Genomic DNA, 15,352 nt, shown 5'->3' with positions numbered 1-15,352 from the left:
ATCTACAGAGTATTTATTGTTAAGTAGTTTGCTGTATAAACAAGTCACACCATAGCAGGTAAAGGGGAGGGTGATATGAACTGAAAGAAGGGACTTGATGAGATATGCAGCTCTCAGGCTACATTCTAGCTCAATTTTAACTTAGTGCCTTCTCAAGCTGTCAGACTATGCATTTATTTGAAAAGTTTCTGAGTTTCCTCACACTGCAGTTGGAAAGACTAGAAACTGATGCTTTGGAAATATTTTTGCTGTAGCTTCATAGGTTTTTGTTCTATACAGTAAAATTATTTTTTTTAAGATAGGGTTATATATATATATTTGTGTATTTCAACCATAATATTGTAGCCAGTTATTAAGATCCAAGAGACACTGTTCTCTACACTAGGACACTAGGAAAATATTTTCTCTAGACAACTTTCTGAAAGATAAACAGTGTTATTTTCAGGCATGCTGCATCTAAATACCCATATTATGTTGAATGTGCAATGCACAGTACTCACTTTGCCCTGATTTCAACCTGCATTTAACTAGAGGATTTGAAATGTCAACCCAACTCAGCACTAGATTCTGTAGCTAAATACAATGAGTTAAATGGAATATTTGGGAAAAATAAGCTTAACAAAAAAAAAGAAGCACAGACAGGCCCTTACTTTATAGGAACAGAGAGGTGATATTCCTATGCCACTTTTCACTATAGGCAAGAAACTTTAGGCACTTACACCATCAATATACTCCACCCTGTGATGCGGCGTGCACGTGTCTAGCATGGTTGGGGCAAAAATAGCCAGAAAAACTCTTTCAAAAGGCAATCACTCAGCTTCAGTTTGCTTTCCTGCTTAGTAAGCTCACTTTCATCTTGTAAACGGAGTGCTGGGTGCTCATTTGAGGAGATGCTTTCTCTGTGGTGAGCAAACCCAGTTTGCTGCATTACTATCAAATAACAAGCATATTGTTATGCTCTATGAAATATAAATAAAACATTTATCATTTAAGGTTCTCATTAACTGTGCAATTTTAATAAATTTCTGGTGTTACATAGAAATTGAATAAGACATATATCGACATTACGAAAACCAGGTATGTAGAAAAGTGTATCTGGGCTGTGTAACACCTTACACATGCATGTTATCCGTCTGTTATACTTTCCCTGAAAAAAAGACATGTTCTTCAAATACATATGGTTATCAAAAGTTGCTCTTGACATTGCTAAACATTATTCAAGAGTGATACGAAACATGTAATAATTACCATATACCTTATGAATTTCTGGAGGAATAGGATAATTAAATCAGTTCAGAGATGTTCCAAACATGTAAGGCAATATGACTTCTTCAGCTGTCACATCCATGCTCATTTCCTTCCATGCAAACAAAACTAACAGTTACGCAACTAGAACTGAGACTGTTAAAAAAGGAAGTGACAGTTAAATTCAGTATATTCCTTCCTACTCTGATACGAGGAACAATACAGTTACTTTAGTGAACACAAATCACACATTGAACAGCCTGTATTTTAAAGACCCTCACTCTACTTTGAAGGGACATGTTGTAATTTTGTTTGGCTGTTTGACAGGTCTTTGAGGACTAGTGAAAGAAGGGGAAAAAAAGAAAAAAATGCAGCGTGTCACCATTTCCTGATATGTATCATTTAGGCTGGGATATCAGCGCAGGCAAACACAATACCATCATGCAGATTTTGCTCTATGGCCTTGTGGATTTAATTTTGAAATGTTGAAGAATCAGTCTAAGAACACTGTATTTCGAATTTATGCTTTTTTATTTGATATATTTTTCTTGATGGTTGTGAAAATACAGAAAAATAACTCATCACCAATTATGATGATTTTTTTTACAAGCATGTTACATTAGTTAAATTTACATCTTATCATCAGTGTAGTGAAACCTTTAAAAATAAAAAGTACCGTTTAATGATTGCTATGCACTCATTGCTTCACAGCAAATCATCATATCGTGCCTATGAAGAAATAACTGGAAATACTATCAAAACTGTTTACTCTACTTCTGACCGGTAAGTACACATTAATAACATTGTAGAGTATCAAAGGACACAGACATTTTGCATAAGCGTTCAAGTGTTCAGACAAAAGAGAGCAGTGGAAGTCACCATTAGGTTTGTCAGACAGCTTTTCATACAGAACTGCCTTTCAGTAGGATCTTGCCATCAAATCATTACCACAGCTCAGCAGCCTAATATTATGCTAGGCTTGTCACAGCTGACATTTTAAAATATCTATAGAAACAATAGACAATGCCTTAAGTGATAGAGTTGGCTTTGTGATTCTGTAGCTTTCTACCTCGGGCAGCTGCTTACTCTGCAAAATTTCCTTCCTTTGTGAGAATGGTGTCTGTAATGACCAACTTTATGTACGGATGTGGAAGAATAGGTTCACATGACAATGCAGCTAAAACCTCCATGTTTTCACACCAGTTAAGATATTCCCAAATATAAGAAGAATATTTGTTCAGTCAGTAATATCTTACCTCATGGAAAAAAAGAATTAAATGTGCCCACTATTTTCAGTTCAGATAATTTGGATAGTCCCATTACTTGAAAATACCTAATCAGAAAAATTTGTATCCTTTCCAACGTAAGTATATTAACTCCAAGAATGATTAAATATTAGTACAATGGTTTATCATTGAGTGGAAAGGAGCAAGACCAGTTGATTTTGTAGTGCAAAACCAACACCAACAGGTGTATCTAGAGACAGTACAGATTGATGTCACATAAGAACACAAAAAGAGCTGAGAAAATTTTAAAAAATATTATTGTTATGAATACCAGGTAGGCTGTTCTATACATGTGTCCACTATAACTTCCATGAAGGTAGGATTTCTGTCTGCAGTGCAGAAAATTAAAAATGTTTTCAGGCGCTTCCACAACCTGGAGGAGAATACTACGTCAGACTGATCAAATGATGGCAGTTTAAATTCAACTACCCATTTACTTCTGTGATTAAAACATTAAAATCATTACCCTCCACTTCATCCCCATTTAGTGTACATGCTCTCAGACATTCAGCAGCTTAATACAGTCTCATTGCTGTTTGAAATCATTCAGTTCACCAAAGACCATTCTTTTTTATCAAGATATTTTTGCTATTTGACAATTATGCTCAGCAATTTGCCCATCACAGGAGATATTACACCTGTCAACTAAAATGGAGGGAATATACACATGACATTTCTCCATTTATGGCCATTGTACAGTATACAAATGTCTTTCCCATGTAGTGCACTAAGTTATCAATTTTCTCCTTGAGATTTCAATGGTAGCTCTTTTTCTGACAGCTGATGTTATATTATATACACAGGAGTATAATTGGAAAAGATATATGTACGTACTGCAGGAAGCCCTTGGGCATAGATGCCAAAATGATCTTAGATGCCTTGCAAATTTGCTGTCATTCGACTTGCTTCAAGGTAAGAAGATTTCATCTGCTATTAAGAAATATAATTTGAATGTAATACCTGCATTATATTACACATATGATAAGAGTGTATTTAGGCCTTAGGCCTTCTCCACCTGGGAGAAGAGGAAGGCTTGCACACTGGAGAAGATTAATGTAGTCTCTCTCTCTCTCTTGCCCCTATACAATCCCTTCCTCTTTCTTTCCATCTCCCTCTTCTTCTACTCTCCCTCTCCCTGCCTCTTCTTCTCTCTTGCAACCACAAGGAGGATAAAGGATGCTGTGGAACATGTCCTGAATGTCCTACACATTTATAAGCCTTTAGTTATACATGCTTCCAGTCTGATATAGTGAATTATATCATACTTACACTTTCTTCATATTGTAAAATTTTATTCTATTTTTTTTAATGAAGTTTTGTAGATGTTCTTGATTAAGTGACATCTAAAACCATGGCTTGTGCAGAAGCCACACTCAAAGGCATTAGTAAGAGGTATTTAAGCCATAGAGGTGAAATAACTTTAGTTTTATGAAAGCACAGATTAAATTTTCCTTGCTTGTCATTCCAAAGCCTAAGCCTCAGCCTAAAATTCACTCCTAAACTTTTTTCAGGGTATGCCTACGAGTGCTCAGTCCTCTAGTATATTTTCCTTCTGCCTCATTTGTCTTAATACTGCTTGCATCTCCACACAGAGTTTGTTGTTCTAACAAACAATACTCGGCAAAATCACTGCATTAGCATAGCTCATTTTTCTGCCCAGTCTTGCATAGCTTTTACTTCTGATTCTGACAGCAGTTCTTTTACCTAGTTAATGCATGAAAAGTAACCCAAGGCAGAACACAGCTGTAAGGTTGTACTTCACATGTATGAAGTTACATATGCTTTTTGTCTCATATGGACTTTCTGAGCTCTGTGAGAACTAGAAATGCAATTTCTTCCATGGAAATCACTATGTAATACCTCCTCAATACTATTATTGCAAGTAAATGCAAGTTCTGGTTTGCTTCCATTCTGAAAAGACAGATCAACCCACATAAAGAGGAACGGGCTTTGTATGCATTTAGGAGTGTTAACATGTTGGTGTTGCCTGAATTATCTGTTAAATATTCAAGCTTATTTTTAAAATTATATTCCTTTTGCTACCTATTCCCAAGTGGAGACCTGTCTGGCCAGCAAAATTCAGCTTAAGTTTTGTGTAACTACACATTTATGAAAGCACTGGCAAAAAATTAAACATCTAATGTAGGTCTGTGGTTCATGCTTGTAGTTATGTATTTAGCTAAGTAGTGCAAATTCTCGTCATTAATATTCATTTAGCTCCTTACAAATACCCTGTAGATTTGCATGCAGATGACAGCAGTATAAGGTCTTTGTTTCCTTGTAAAGGTATACACCAAATGTTTAGTGAGTAAATAATCCAAATTGTAGCATTTTTTCTCTGTACAAAAATGCTAGCTAATCTTGCTGATCAAAGCTTTGAAAACGTGCCCATCCCTTTGCTGATTTATACAAGGAAACATTAAAAAAGTGAAGAGAGCAGACTGTTTTAAGAGTACCTTAATACTAACAGCTTATGTAGAAAAGATATAGAAAAAACATAGTTCTGGAAAACTGGGAAAAAAAAAAAAAGTTGTCTAGTACTCTAACATGTTATGCTAATCAATACGGAGTGCTCAGCTGCAATTACATACTAGCCCTAGTGAGCATGTGTAACATAAGACAATTGCATATTGTCTGGATCCTAGATCTAATCATTTATACTGCCTTTAAGTCCATGGTGCTGACATCACACAATTTCTTTATTCATTTAGCTGCAAAGTGATGTTCAGGGTAAGACTGTTAATTTTTAATTTTTATAATTAAGATTTTTCAGTCCAAATTTATCTGAATAGAGAGCCATTGTGAAAATTATGGAAAGGCTTACAGCCTTTCTGGGATGGCGGACAATGTGGTTACTGAATTGCACTGTAAAAGTAATGCTGATTTTCATTTATCAGAGGATAAAATATCCAAAGAAACCAGAACATGCTATTCTTTTATTAGATTAAAAAAAAAAAAAAAGATGATCTGGATGTAAAGATTCTGGTTTATAGATTGAGTTACTTTGCTCCTTGATCCATTGTAGGCTTTCCTTGTGATCCTGGGAATTCAACCTCTGTGTTTATCTGTGTATTTTCATATGTGGAATATGGGCGATGCTTCTCTAACTCAAAAAATAGATTTTTGAGATATTTGTGAAGGCAGCATCCAGATACTGCAATAATGGGAGATTAAGTAATATAAAATATTTAGAAATAAGCAGGTTTAGATTCTTTAAGATCTACTCTGAGTTGGATGATTAAATCTGATTATGTTTCTTTTACACAACGAAGAAAGAAAAGGATCTCAAAAGGGTGGCTCATCTTATTTTAGAATAAATTTCTAAGCTAAGACAGAGAAAGTACCCTTTGGAAATTTCTGAGGGAAGGAAGGGGTTGGTGAGTATAGCGAGAATGTGGGGAATGAGTTGAGACTTAGGTATCTGATTTTCAGATGCCTAAAGGTGAGATATTCAGATGTTTAATTTACTGTTCATTAAAAATACTCTTTCAGAGTTCAGATTTGATGATATTGCAGGACTCATAACCCCTGTTCAGTCTGGGATTGCTTACTTCCTAAAAGACAGCATACTGGGAATTAATATTAAAGGGTTTCGTTTTAATTTTTCTTGTTACTTTTACCTGTGTGTTGAAGTGTGAAGTATGTAAAAGACCACTGGAAGATCTGAAAGCAGGAGACAGCATTTGGATTTACAGACAAACTGTGCATTGTGAGCCTTGCTATTCCAAAGTTAAAGGTAAGATGCAAGATGTATTATACTGAATATAAGAAAAACGATGTAGAGAATGTCATTCAAATAACTTCAATATATTACAACAGAACTACTGCTTTTGCTCGTTTCTGCGTACTTAGACCTTTTCAAAGTATTTCATTCAGTAAGACTGGGCTGCTTAGGATGATATCCAACCTCAGGTTCTAGACACGATAATTAGCCTGTACCAGTGAGGGAGATTTCTTAAGGTCTCATTGTAATCTGTAAAGTCCTACCTGTGCAGTCAATGGAGACACCTACAGTGGGGCAACAGCTTCTTGTCCTGAAAGTGACAAGAATTGCAAGGCCATCTGAGAATCAGGTTGTGCTATTGAAATGAATAACCAGGGTTCAGAGGTATTTTCATCTAATGTAGTCATTTTGACCAATAAAGAGAACATACAAAATCTGTTAAATAATAATGAAAATATTATACTGTGAGTACCATTCTTACCTTTGTGAGGAGCATGGTGAGTAAACAAATATGCAAGGCAGTGAAGAATGATGTTTTTGCTTTATTAATTTTTCTAGAAGTTGCTAGATTTTTAAGTCTTCTCTGTTCACGGTAATTATTAATTCATAATACTATAAATAAGTACCTCTGTACCAAATAAAGTCAAATGGAAACGTAGATGAAATGCTCTGATAAGCTCATGTTCACCCGTGTACTTCTGAGATAGGATCATGTTAACTAATATTAAATTAATCAATTCGTTTTATTAAAATACTTTGTGTTATTATGCCATTGCAAAATTTTATCGGAAGAGTGAATTTTGTAATTAATCAGATTATAAAATTAATGTCATTATGACAGTTGTAAAGCTGTAGGAAGACATACCAAGGGTCTGTATATTAAGCATTATAAATTGACATCTCCTATTTCAGCAAATGACAAGATAGGACAATCAGACTTCAGTAGTTTTTCTAAAAAAATAAATTGATCTAGCGTATCCTTGTGTGACATTTAGAGAATACCATTTTGCTTGGCATTTCTGATCAATCTTTTCTCTCTTGCAGAAAAATGGATCTACTAATTCTGACATACAAAAAGCATGATAAAGAAGTTCCACTAGTGTTTAGTTAAGTGTATTGGCCTGTTAATTCAAACCACTATGGAAAATGATTTATTTTTATTGCTAGGAACAAACACTCTTAAATGCAGTCCTACTGCATGGTTCCCAAAGGAATTCATTTCATGAGAATTTAAATGCCTTTTCATACACACATTCCAGGAAGCAAAACAAGATATCATTCACATACTCATCAGTGAAACTGCTAAACTGTATGAAAAACTAATCATAATTTATTGACATTTTCTGAACAGCAGGACATACCTACACATATGTTTTGACGGGCTGTATTCTCTTTACTGAAAAAACATCTCCTCAGATATAAAGATCTGTTATCTTTATACAGCATGTATAGGATTAATCATCTCATCAAAGATTAGTCATTTAAAAGACAGCTATTAGGGTTTAAACTACTATTTTCATACAGAGTAAGGTGGGTTCACTCTATACCTTTGAGGAGAGACATCAATCTCCAGTGGAAGATTCTTCCCAAGTAACTTATATGATAACTTTAAGATGGAACAAGTCGTCTCTGGAAAATGCATCTCTATTACTGTAGAGGGATTCTAGAGAAAAATTGTTAAAGGGTTTTAATTAGAAGTATCCCACTCCATGTTTGTAATTCTGGTAAATATTGTATCACCATTTTCTTAAGAAGTGTACACTTAATAGTTGCCATGAAATCATGAAATACATACTTTGCATGACATTATGTTGTATTTATCTTTCCTACTTTATTAAGCTGACTATCTAAACACCTTGGATGGATTCATCTGGCCTAAATTTAAACATCTACAGTGTAGACATCTACTTCTAAGTTACTTGCCCTATTCTCTCTTTATAGTCATATAGAGAAGTAGACATTTTTAGGGAGTGATTCAATTGGTCAGATTGCAAACATTTATTTTACCTTGATGTTAACCATGCTGTGAACGTACATCTTACTTTCCATGGTTTGAAAAGGAACCTGGAGTGAATAGTTCAGATTTCTAGACATCTACATTAGGCCAGATAAACTCCTTCCTTTGAGACTACAGTGAAAGCATTTTTTCCCTTTTGGACAGCATATGCTTATTAAAGTATAGAAACTGAAAGAAGAGTTTGTGCTTTGTTATATGTTTCCACAACACTCAATAGTTACCTGCCTCATTTGCCTAAAATAATAAATAGTTCAGTAATTTACTGGACAAACAAAGGTGTTGACTACTGGTCTCTGCCATGAGATGTTTTAGATCGTGGTTATTCAGAACTGATTTTTATCCCTTACATCTCAGCTTAAAAGGACTTCTTGGATATGACCATGACAGTTAGAGTGCTCAGAGGCTGCTGGACCTGAGCAAGAGCTTAGAAGGGTGAAAAGTGCGAAAGCCATAGATTAATATTAGACTGTTGAATGGCTGTCCCAGCCAAATGTTCTCTCCTCGTCTCACTCTCAGTAGTGGAGACAGGAGGTATGGATGTCTGTGTAATTTAAACCATTGGGCCTGCAGCTGAATAATAACGTAATCTGTCTTGCCTGTCTTAAAGGATGCTCAGACTGAGATGCAAAGGAGCCAGGAAGCAGTAGATAGTTTGTTAATTTTATGAAAATTTCTTATGAATTAATGGCAGTAGCTTTAATAAACCTGTTATTATAGATATTTTTTCTGGTGTGTGCCTCTTGATGATGACATATTCTAGTTAAACTATACCTATTATTACCCTGTGCTTTACCAGCAAACAATGAGACCTGCCCAACAGGTAGAGAATAACAGTGGTGAAATTTTAATGTTGGGGTCACAAATTTGGTCCTATTCAGAGGCCAACAGTTATTGCTAAGGCTTAGTTACAGTGGAAGATGTTAGATGTTCATCTGAGCCAGCACATTATAATCCAGGATTTCCTAGTGCTTGAGGGGATGAGAGATTTTAGTTCACTCCACTAGAGACCAGGAGCAAACCCTGGATCCGAATATCTTCTACTTAAATGCTCACTGACAGAGAAGTAGCAATAAGAAACAACAAACAATAATTCTGTGCTCATTAATTCATCCTTGCTGAACAGTCCTGGTAATTTTGCCATGTGTTTTTTTGTTATTTTTTATTATATGTTGTAAGTTTGCTGAAAAGAAACACCGGTTTTGTGATGCTTGGTATTTACCATATAAAAGCTGGCATGGCAGTACTCATTAAAAAAAATCATATTAACATCTCAATACCAATGTATCAAAACTTAATTGTTTTTTGTCCTTTTTGCATATCATTAGCATGTGGTGTTTTGTTTCTCTTTGAGTAGTGCTTCCATGAAACAATCCAAATGAACAGTTTGCTGGCAGCTGTTTTAATGAACGCGTTATCTTCAATAATGCATTAAATTAGACTGAAAAGCTGTATTGAGAGATGATGTACTAAATTATGTGGGGTTTTGTGATTCATCAGGACCATTTTTCCAGTGTGTAATGGATACTTTATTTTACAAAGCTGGGGCATAGCTCTACAGGGGGGACATTCAAGCAATAAGAGGAAAGGAGTGAAATAATGCATATAATACATATTGATGCATTTAAATGTGTAGATGGCTTCAAAGCTACTGATATTTACAAGAACAAGGAATGTCACAAGAACAGCTCTGCTGTATTAATATATTTTGTTGTCCTGTATAGGTTCTTACAGAATGCTCAGTCTGAGCATCCCATCCCTAGCAGTGCTTGACACAAGGTGACAAACATCTGTAACATTGTCCTCTCATCCTCCTCCTCTTGAAATAAACATCTCTGTGAGTTTCACAGAATCACAGAATCATCTAGGTTGGAAAAGACCTTGAAGATCATCTACTCCAACCATTAACCTAACATTGCTTGCCAAGACGTGCTCTCCATTACTTTACAGAGCCTCCTTAGCTAGGCTTGTAAAGAACAGTTCAACATCAAAGGGGCCTTGCTTTTATTCAGTAGGTCAGCTCTATTCTTTGCTCCTTGTACGAAGATGTGTGTCATGTTGGGATAGTTTCATGTGTTCAGTTTATTTACTCACAACATATATAGGTCAGAACTCTACTTGCCTTCCTTGATATTTTAACATAACCCTGTCATTTAGAATGAAAAGTACCCACTTTCCTGGTTAGCTTTGCTTTCTGATCATACTTGCATGTTTCTCACTGTAGCTACTCTGTTACACCAGGAGGTGTTTTTAGCTTCCAGTGAAGTTGGTGTCAGACTAGCAGGGAGAAATGTAGCCTCCTTTTCTCCCTTCTGCTGCACCAAAACACCTTATTTTTCTTCACAGCAGCATAACAGCAGAGACATCCTTCATTCCATAAAGACAAAGGATAAAGACACTTAATACTTAGGCAGGTTTGATGTGCCGAAGTCTGAAATTGTTGACCAAAATAGCTCTGTTCGGCTGCTAAACAGATGCAAAATCACTGAGGTCTTAAACTCAGGAGATATTTCCTTCTTTGACTTCAAAGGTTTACTGTCCTGATTTGTGCTTTGCTTGGTCTGAGCAACTCAGCTCTAATCTCCTGCATCAGAAAAACTGGGACTTAGAAACATTCCTTGCATTTCGGGGAAAAGAATCTGCAGATATCCTCAAAACATGTTTGCCACACACTGCTAAGATCAGACCTCCTCAAAAATCTCCTGATAACTACCACCTTTTAAAATCATGGAGATTTGAACAGATCACTGGCCCAGAAAGTGGGAGGGCCAAGTTCAATTTCTCCCCCAGCATACCTATGTTTTAACCAAGTCATGTAACACAGTGGAACAGGCTGGTGTGTGGAATAAACTAGATGTTCCGGTTAACGTTTTTGCCGTGTTCCCTGACCTGTGCAGGGTGGATCCTTATGGTGCACAGGATAACTGTGCTGCCTGAACATTCACTGTGTGCCTCCTGACCCCTCAGGAATGACTACTGAATAGAAAACATAGAGACAGTCCTGGGAGGAAAGACCAGATCCTGGAATTCCTCCATCTCATCCGAGTGGTCTAATTCATAATTAAAAGCAGTCTGAATGATTCTCTGTTTACCTCTGTTAATGTCATGTTCCTTTCTAGCAACATTAGAGGAGTTGTCTGCACTCAGATTTTTCTGGAGTGAGTAGGATGGTGAGGGAGTGGAAGTTTGGGGGTTTTCATCTGAGAGTACTAGAAATGTCTTCATGTAATAATCTCTTCTAAGCCTTAGGATCTTCTTTGCCTTCCCAGTCTCTGAGCTCTTTTAGACAGAAACTCCTTCTGCCTGTGCAGTGCCCAGCACAGCAGTGGCCTCTGGGTGGTACTGCTGCACCTGTGTAAATGCCTCAAGAAGAATTCAGATTTCACCTCCCTTTCCAAGCAAGCCGCTTGTAAATGTACTATATTTCATGGAGTTTTTAAAACTGTGTCAGTTATAAACTGACAGCTACAGTCTCATAGCCTGTGCCAAGACTTAAAACTGGTTGGTTTCGTCCTGTTAGAGTCAATATCTGAGTATAATCATGCCAAAAGCACTTGTCTGAGTCTGAGTCTTGGCATTGCTGTGCAGTCACCAGACATCTGTTTAGGGAGCTTAGACAGCTATTGTGGTCAAAACAATGGGCAACCAACACTTTAAAACTACCTACTCAGAAAAAAAAAAAAAAGAAAAAAGAAACAGAATAATTTCTGGAAAGAAAATGAAAATTTTTCTGGCATTCAAGTAATTTTTCCTAATGGGGGTGGGGAAATAGTGTTCACATGTCAAAATACCCAAAAGAAGCAGAAAAAGGGAAAATACTAAGATGAAAGCATTATGCAAAGAAGCCAATTACGGACAAGTAGAATCAGTGATACTGAAAACTGGGGATAGGAAATTAAAAAGTAATAGTGTTGCCATAAATAATGGTGCTGTTGAAATCAATAGTCAAACTTGACTGTAAGATGAATACACCAGAAAACTTTGGTGTACATATCTTCTGGTTCCTCTAGGGAGTTTCCACCCATGGAACTTTTTGAATTATCTCCATATGTAGTTGAAATCTTGGAATTAAGAATGAGAAACCAGCTAACCCTACTTGTAGCATTATAATCTCAAACAGCCAAATATTTAAAATGCTAAGATTTGGAAAACCTACAGAAGTAAATGATTGAGAATGCATTTGAACACTGCTTTTGTCTGTTTATACAACTGATAACGCTTTTGAACATTGCTTTTATTCATTTACCAAAGTAACAGATAAGTAAAAGTAACAGTAAAGCCTTTTGTAGCAAAATATCAGTTTTCTCACGACAAAATTCTCCATGGGAGCAAGCCTACCAGTTTTGACATGAATGACATCTGTGGAAAGCTGAAGAAGGAAAGCAGGGAAGAAGCAGTATTTTTTCTGTCTCTTCCACTATAGTGTGAGACACCCCAGACACTCACTCAAAGCACATGTTTTGAGAACTCTGGTTTACGTTTTTTAACTCAGAGATCACCAGGGCTGTTCAAAAACTCCCCTGCCTTTGAATTCAGAATCAGGATCTCCTCAGTAGGGACATAAATGAAACAGGGCAGCAGAGGTAGCAGGGACTTTGCTTCTCATAATGAAATTGGAACAAATACAAGGAAAAGATCTAGCTGAAAAGAATATGCTCTTTGTGTAATACCACAATTCATACACCCTCCATTTCCAGTGAGCATATTCAAGAAACGCCTTTGCTGCACCACTTTTCTTCAACTTCCAGCTTGCCCCGGAATGGGCTGATGATAGAGCAGCTCTCCTCCAGCCTTGGAGAGGTGTCTGGCGCTGACTGTACACCTCCAGCATGGACAAAAGGGACCCAGAGGCAGAAAGATTGATAGAACCATGACTACCCAGACCCAGGAGACCTGGCATGGCAGGAGGAATGGCAAAGGCTTTTATGCCGGTCTAATGATCTTTTGCAGGAAAGGTCTCAGGTAGTCTGCAAGTTATATAGTATATGGAAGAGAGGGTCTGGAAAACAAGTTTGGATTTAGATTTTCTAACTGTACCTAAATTCCCCTCTAGGTATCTTTACCATTTATTGGATCTTTTGTGATTGAGTGGATTATAGACAGTACAAGGACAGGTTTTTGCATGCTAGACTTTTCTTTTAGATCCTGTCTGATGGGAAAAAAGAAATCACAAATATAAATTACAGGGGCATTTATGGATATTCAGCAAAGATTTTTGCTTGATCAAACTGAACTTGGATGAAAGTTCAGGTACTTATTTTTTCAAATCATTCCCAATCTGAAAATTACAAATGAACCCTCCATTATATTCACGTCATCATTAAATAAGGCATTTTTCCTGTGTCAGTGGCCACTCTTCCCTGAAGACAAATCAAGCTGAAATCTGGATTCTTGGCAAAATGTGTGTCATGCATTTTTAGCCTCCTGAAGAGAAGCTGTACTTCTGTCGTTATGATCTTCAGCATTTTATACTCAAAACAGCCTATCTGCTATTTCAAAACCCTTACTCTAACATGATCAGCTCGTTTATTAACAGCTTTGAACTTCACATCTCCCCCTCTACCTTTTCCTTTTTATTCATCAGTGGTAAGGTTCTGTGAACCAAATTATACTCTCTGATATACCTGTATACTGGAGACAATGCAAATGTTCAAGCTTCTTTGAAAGCATAATTAGTCTTTGTTCTCAATGAAGACTCATTAGAAAGAAACAACCCGTTCTGATTAGTAAGATTCAGACTGATGCTTTCTGCCTATAGGCAAGGAAAGGGAAGGGATTAATGCATTTGAAAGTCCTAGAGATTTGATATGGAATTGATGAGTCAAAATAACAATCCATTAAATTACAGCTGTCATGGATAGTTCTGTCTAGATGCATCTACAAACTAGGAGACCCTAAGCTTAATGCACAGACAGTATCTTTGGATACCATAAATACTGATATTCTGGAGCAACTGGGGCTCATGGAAAATTATGCCATTTTGGATTTGATCCTATAGAAAATATATTCTAATTGTGATTACACTGAACTTCAATTTAATATTAATTCAATAGGGAAAAAGCCAGATGGAATTATGGTAGTTTAAAAAAGGAAACTGTATAAAAAAGAGAAAGTCAATTAGCAGGAAATTAGCAACAGCTAGGAAGTCAAAATACTTGCAAGAGACATTGAGAATGAAGAATCCATGCTATAACTCCAGGAAAATGTTTAATTGCTCAAATATTTTAGGCCAAATTTATAAATTTAACAATAACAAATTGCTAGGACCAAGTAGTATCTGTGCAAAAACTCCACAGCAGCTCAAGTGTGACATTTGAACTTCTCACAGACATTCGAAGTAGGCTTGGTGCCAAACAAATTGGAAGCATCAGCTGGGACATCAGTCTTGAAAAAACATGAAAGCTGCTCCAGGGAACTACACTTCAGTTAGTCTGATTTTCTATCAAGGCAATTTGTACAAATTATAATAAATAACAGAATATAAAGTCATCTGGATATGTATGACTCCACACAGCTTTTTTAAAGCAAGGTATGCTCATGAATATATGAATATTTCTGAAGGAGCCAATACGTTTTTGGTTAAGCTGATTTCTTTAACTGAGTGTATTTGGATTTACAAGAATTTTTTGTCACAGCCTTTCCTTAACCTATCATGAAATAAGAAAACATGGAGTATTAATAGAAAGGAAACAATGGGTTCGAAAATTCCATTTTCATTATGAAGGGAGACAGGAAACAATGAGAGGTTCAGCCCGGATTCTGTGGGGGCAAGGCTATATAAATTAGGGCTTGTCAGCTTGGAAGAGAAGTGACTGAGTTTTATACAGTCATGAATGACAAAGAGAAGCTGAATAGAAAATGATTAATCATTCTGTCGTTCTCAGAAAACCAGAACTAAGGGACACCCAATTAAATTTCTAGGCAGCAGATTTAAAGTAGATAATAGGAAGTAGTTTTTCTTACAATACGTAATTAAATTGCAGTGCTAATTGCCACAGGGTGTTGTAGAGTCCTAATGTTTAAATGGTTTAAAAATAGGGCTTAGCAAATGTAATATTATTGCACATTGGTGGCTATCAAAAA

General features: G+C 36.3%; 1 protein-coding gene across 1 annotated transcript in view; it reads left to right on the top strand.

The window, feature by feature from the left end:
* The window catches only part of SCEL (sciellin), a 50,129-nt gene extending 41,138 nt beyond the window's left edge, over positions 1-8,991 (top strand). Inside the window, exons 13-16 of the mRNA XM_074860782.1 lie at positions 1,957-2,028; positions 3,335-3,443; positions 6,165-6,267; positions 7,300-8,991. Coding sequence (XP_074716883.1) covers positions 1,957-2,028; positions 3,335-3,443; positions 6,165-6,267; positions 7,300-7,316 — 301 coding nt within the window. The 3' untranslated portion in view covers positions 7,317-8,991. The remainder of the gene's footprint in view (positions 1-1,956; positions 2,029-3,334; positions 3,444-6,164; positions 6,268-7,299) is intronic.
* The last annotated feature ends 6,361 nt before the right edge of the window (positions 8,992-15,352 follow it).

This window comes from Strix uralensis, chromosome 2, assembly GCF_047716275.1.
Source record: "Strix uralensis isolate ZFMK-TIS-50842 chromosome 2, bStrUra1, whole genome shotgun sequence".
In the NCBI taxonomy this organism is placed as follows: domain Eukaryota; kingdom Metazoa; phylum Chordata; class Aves; order Strigiformes; family Strigidae; genus Strix; species Strix uralensis.
The sequence above is the reverse complement of the archived record's forward strand: the minus strand, read 5'-3'. Positions and strand labels throughout refer to the sequence as shown.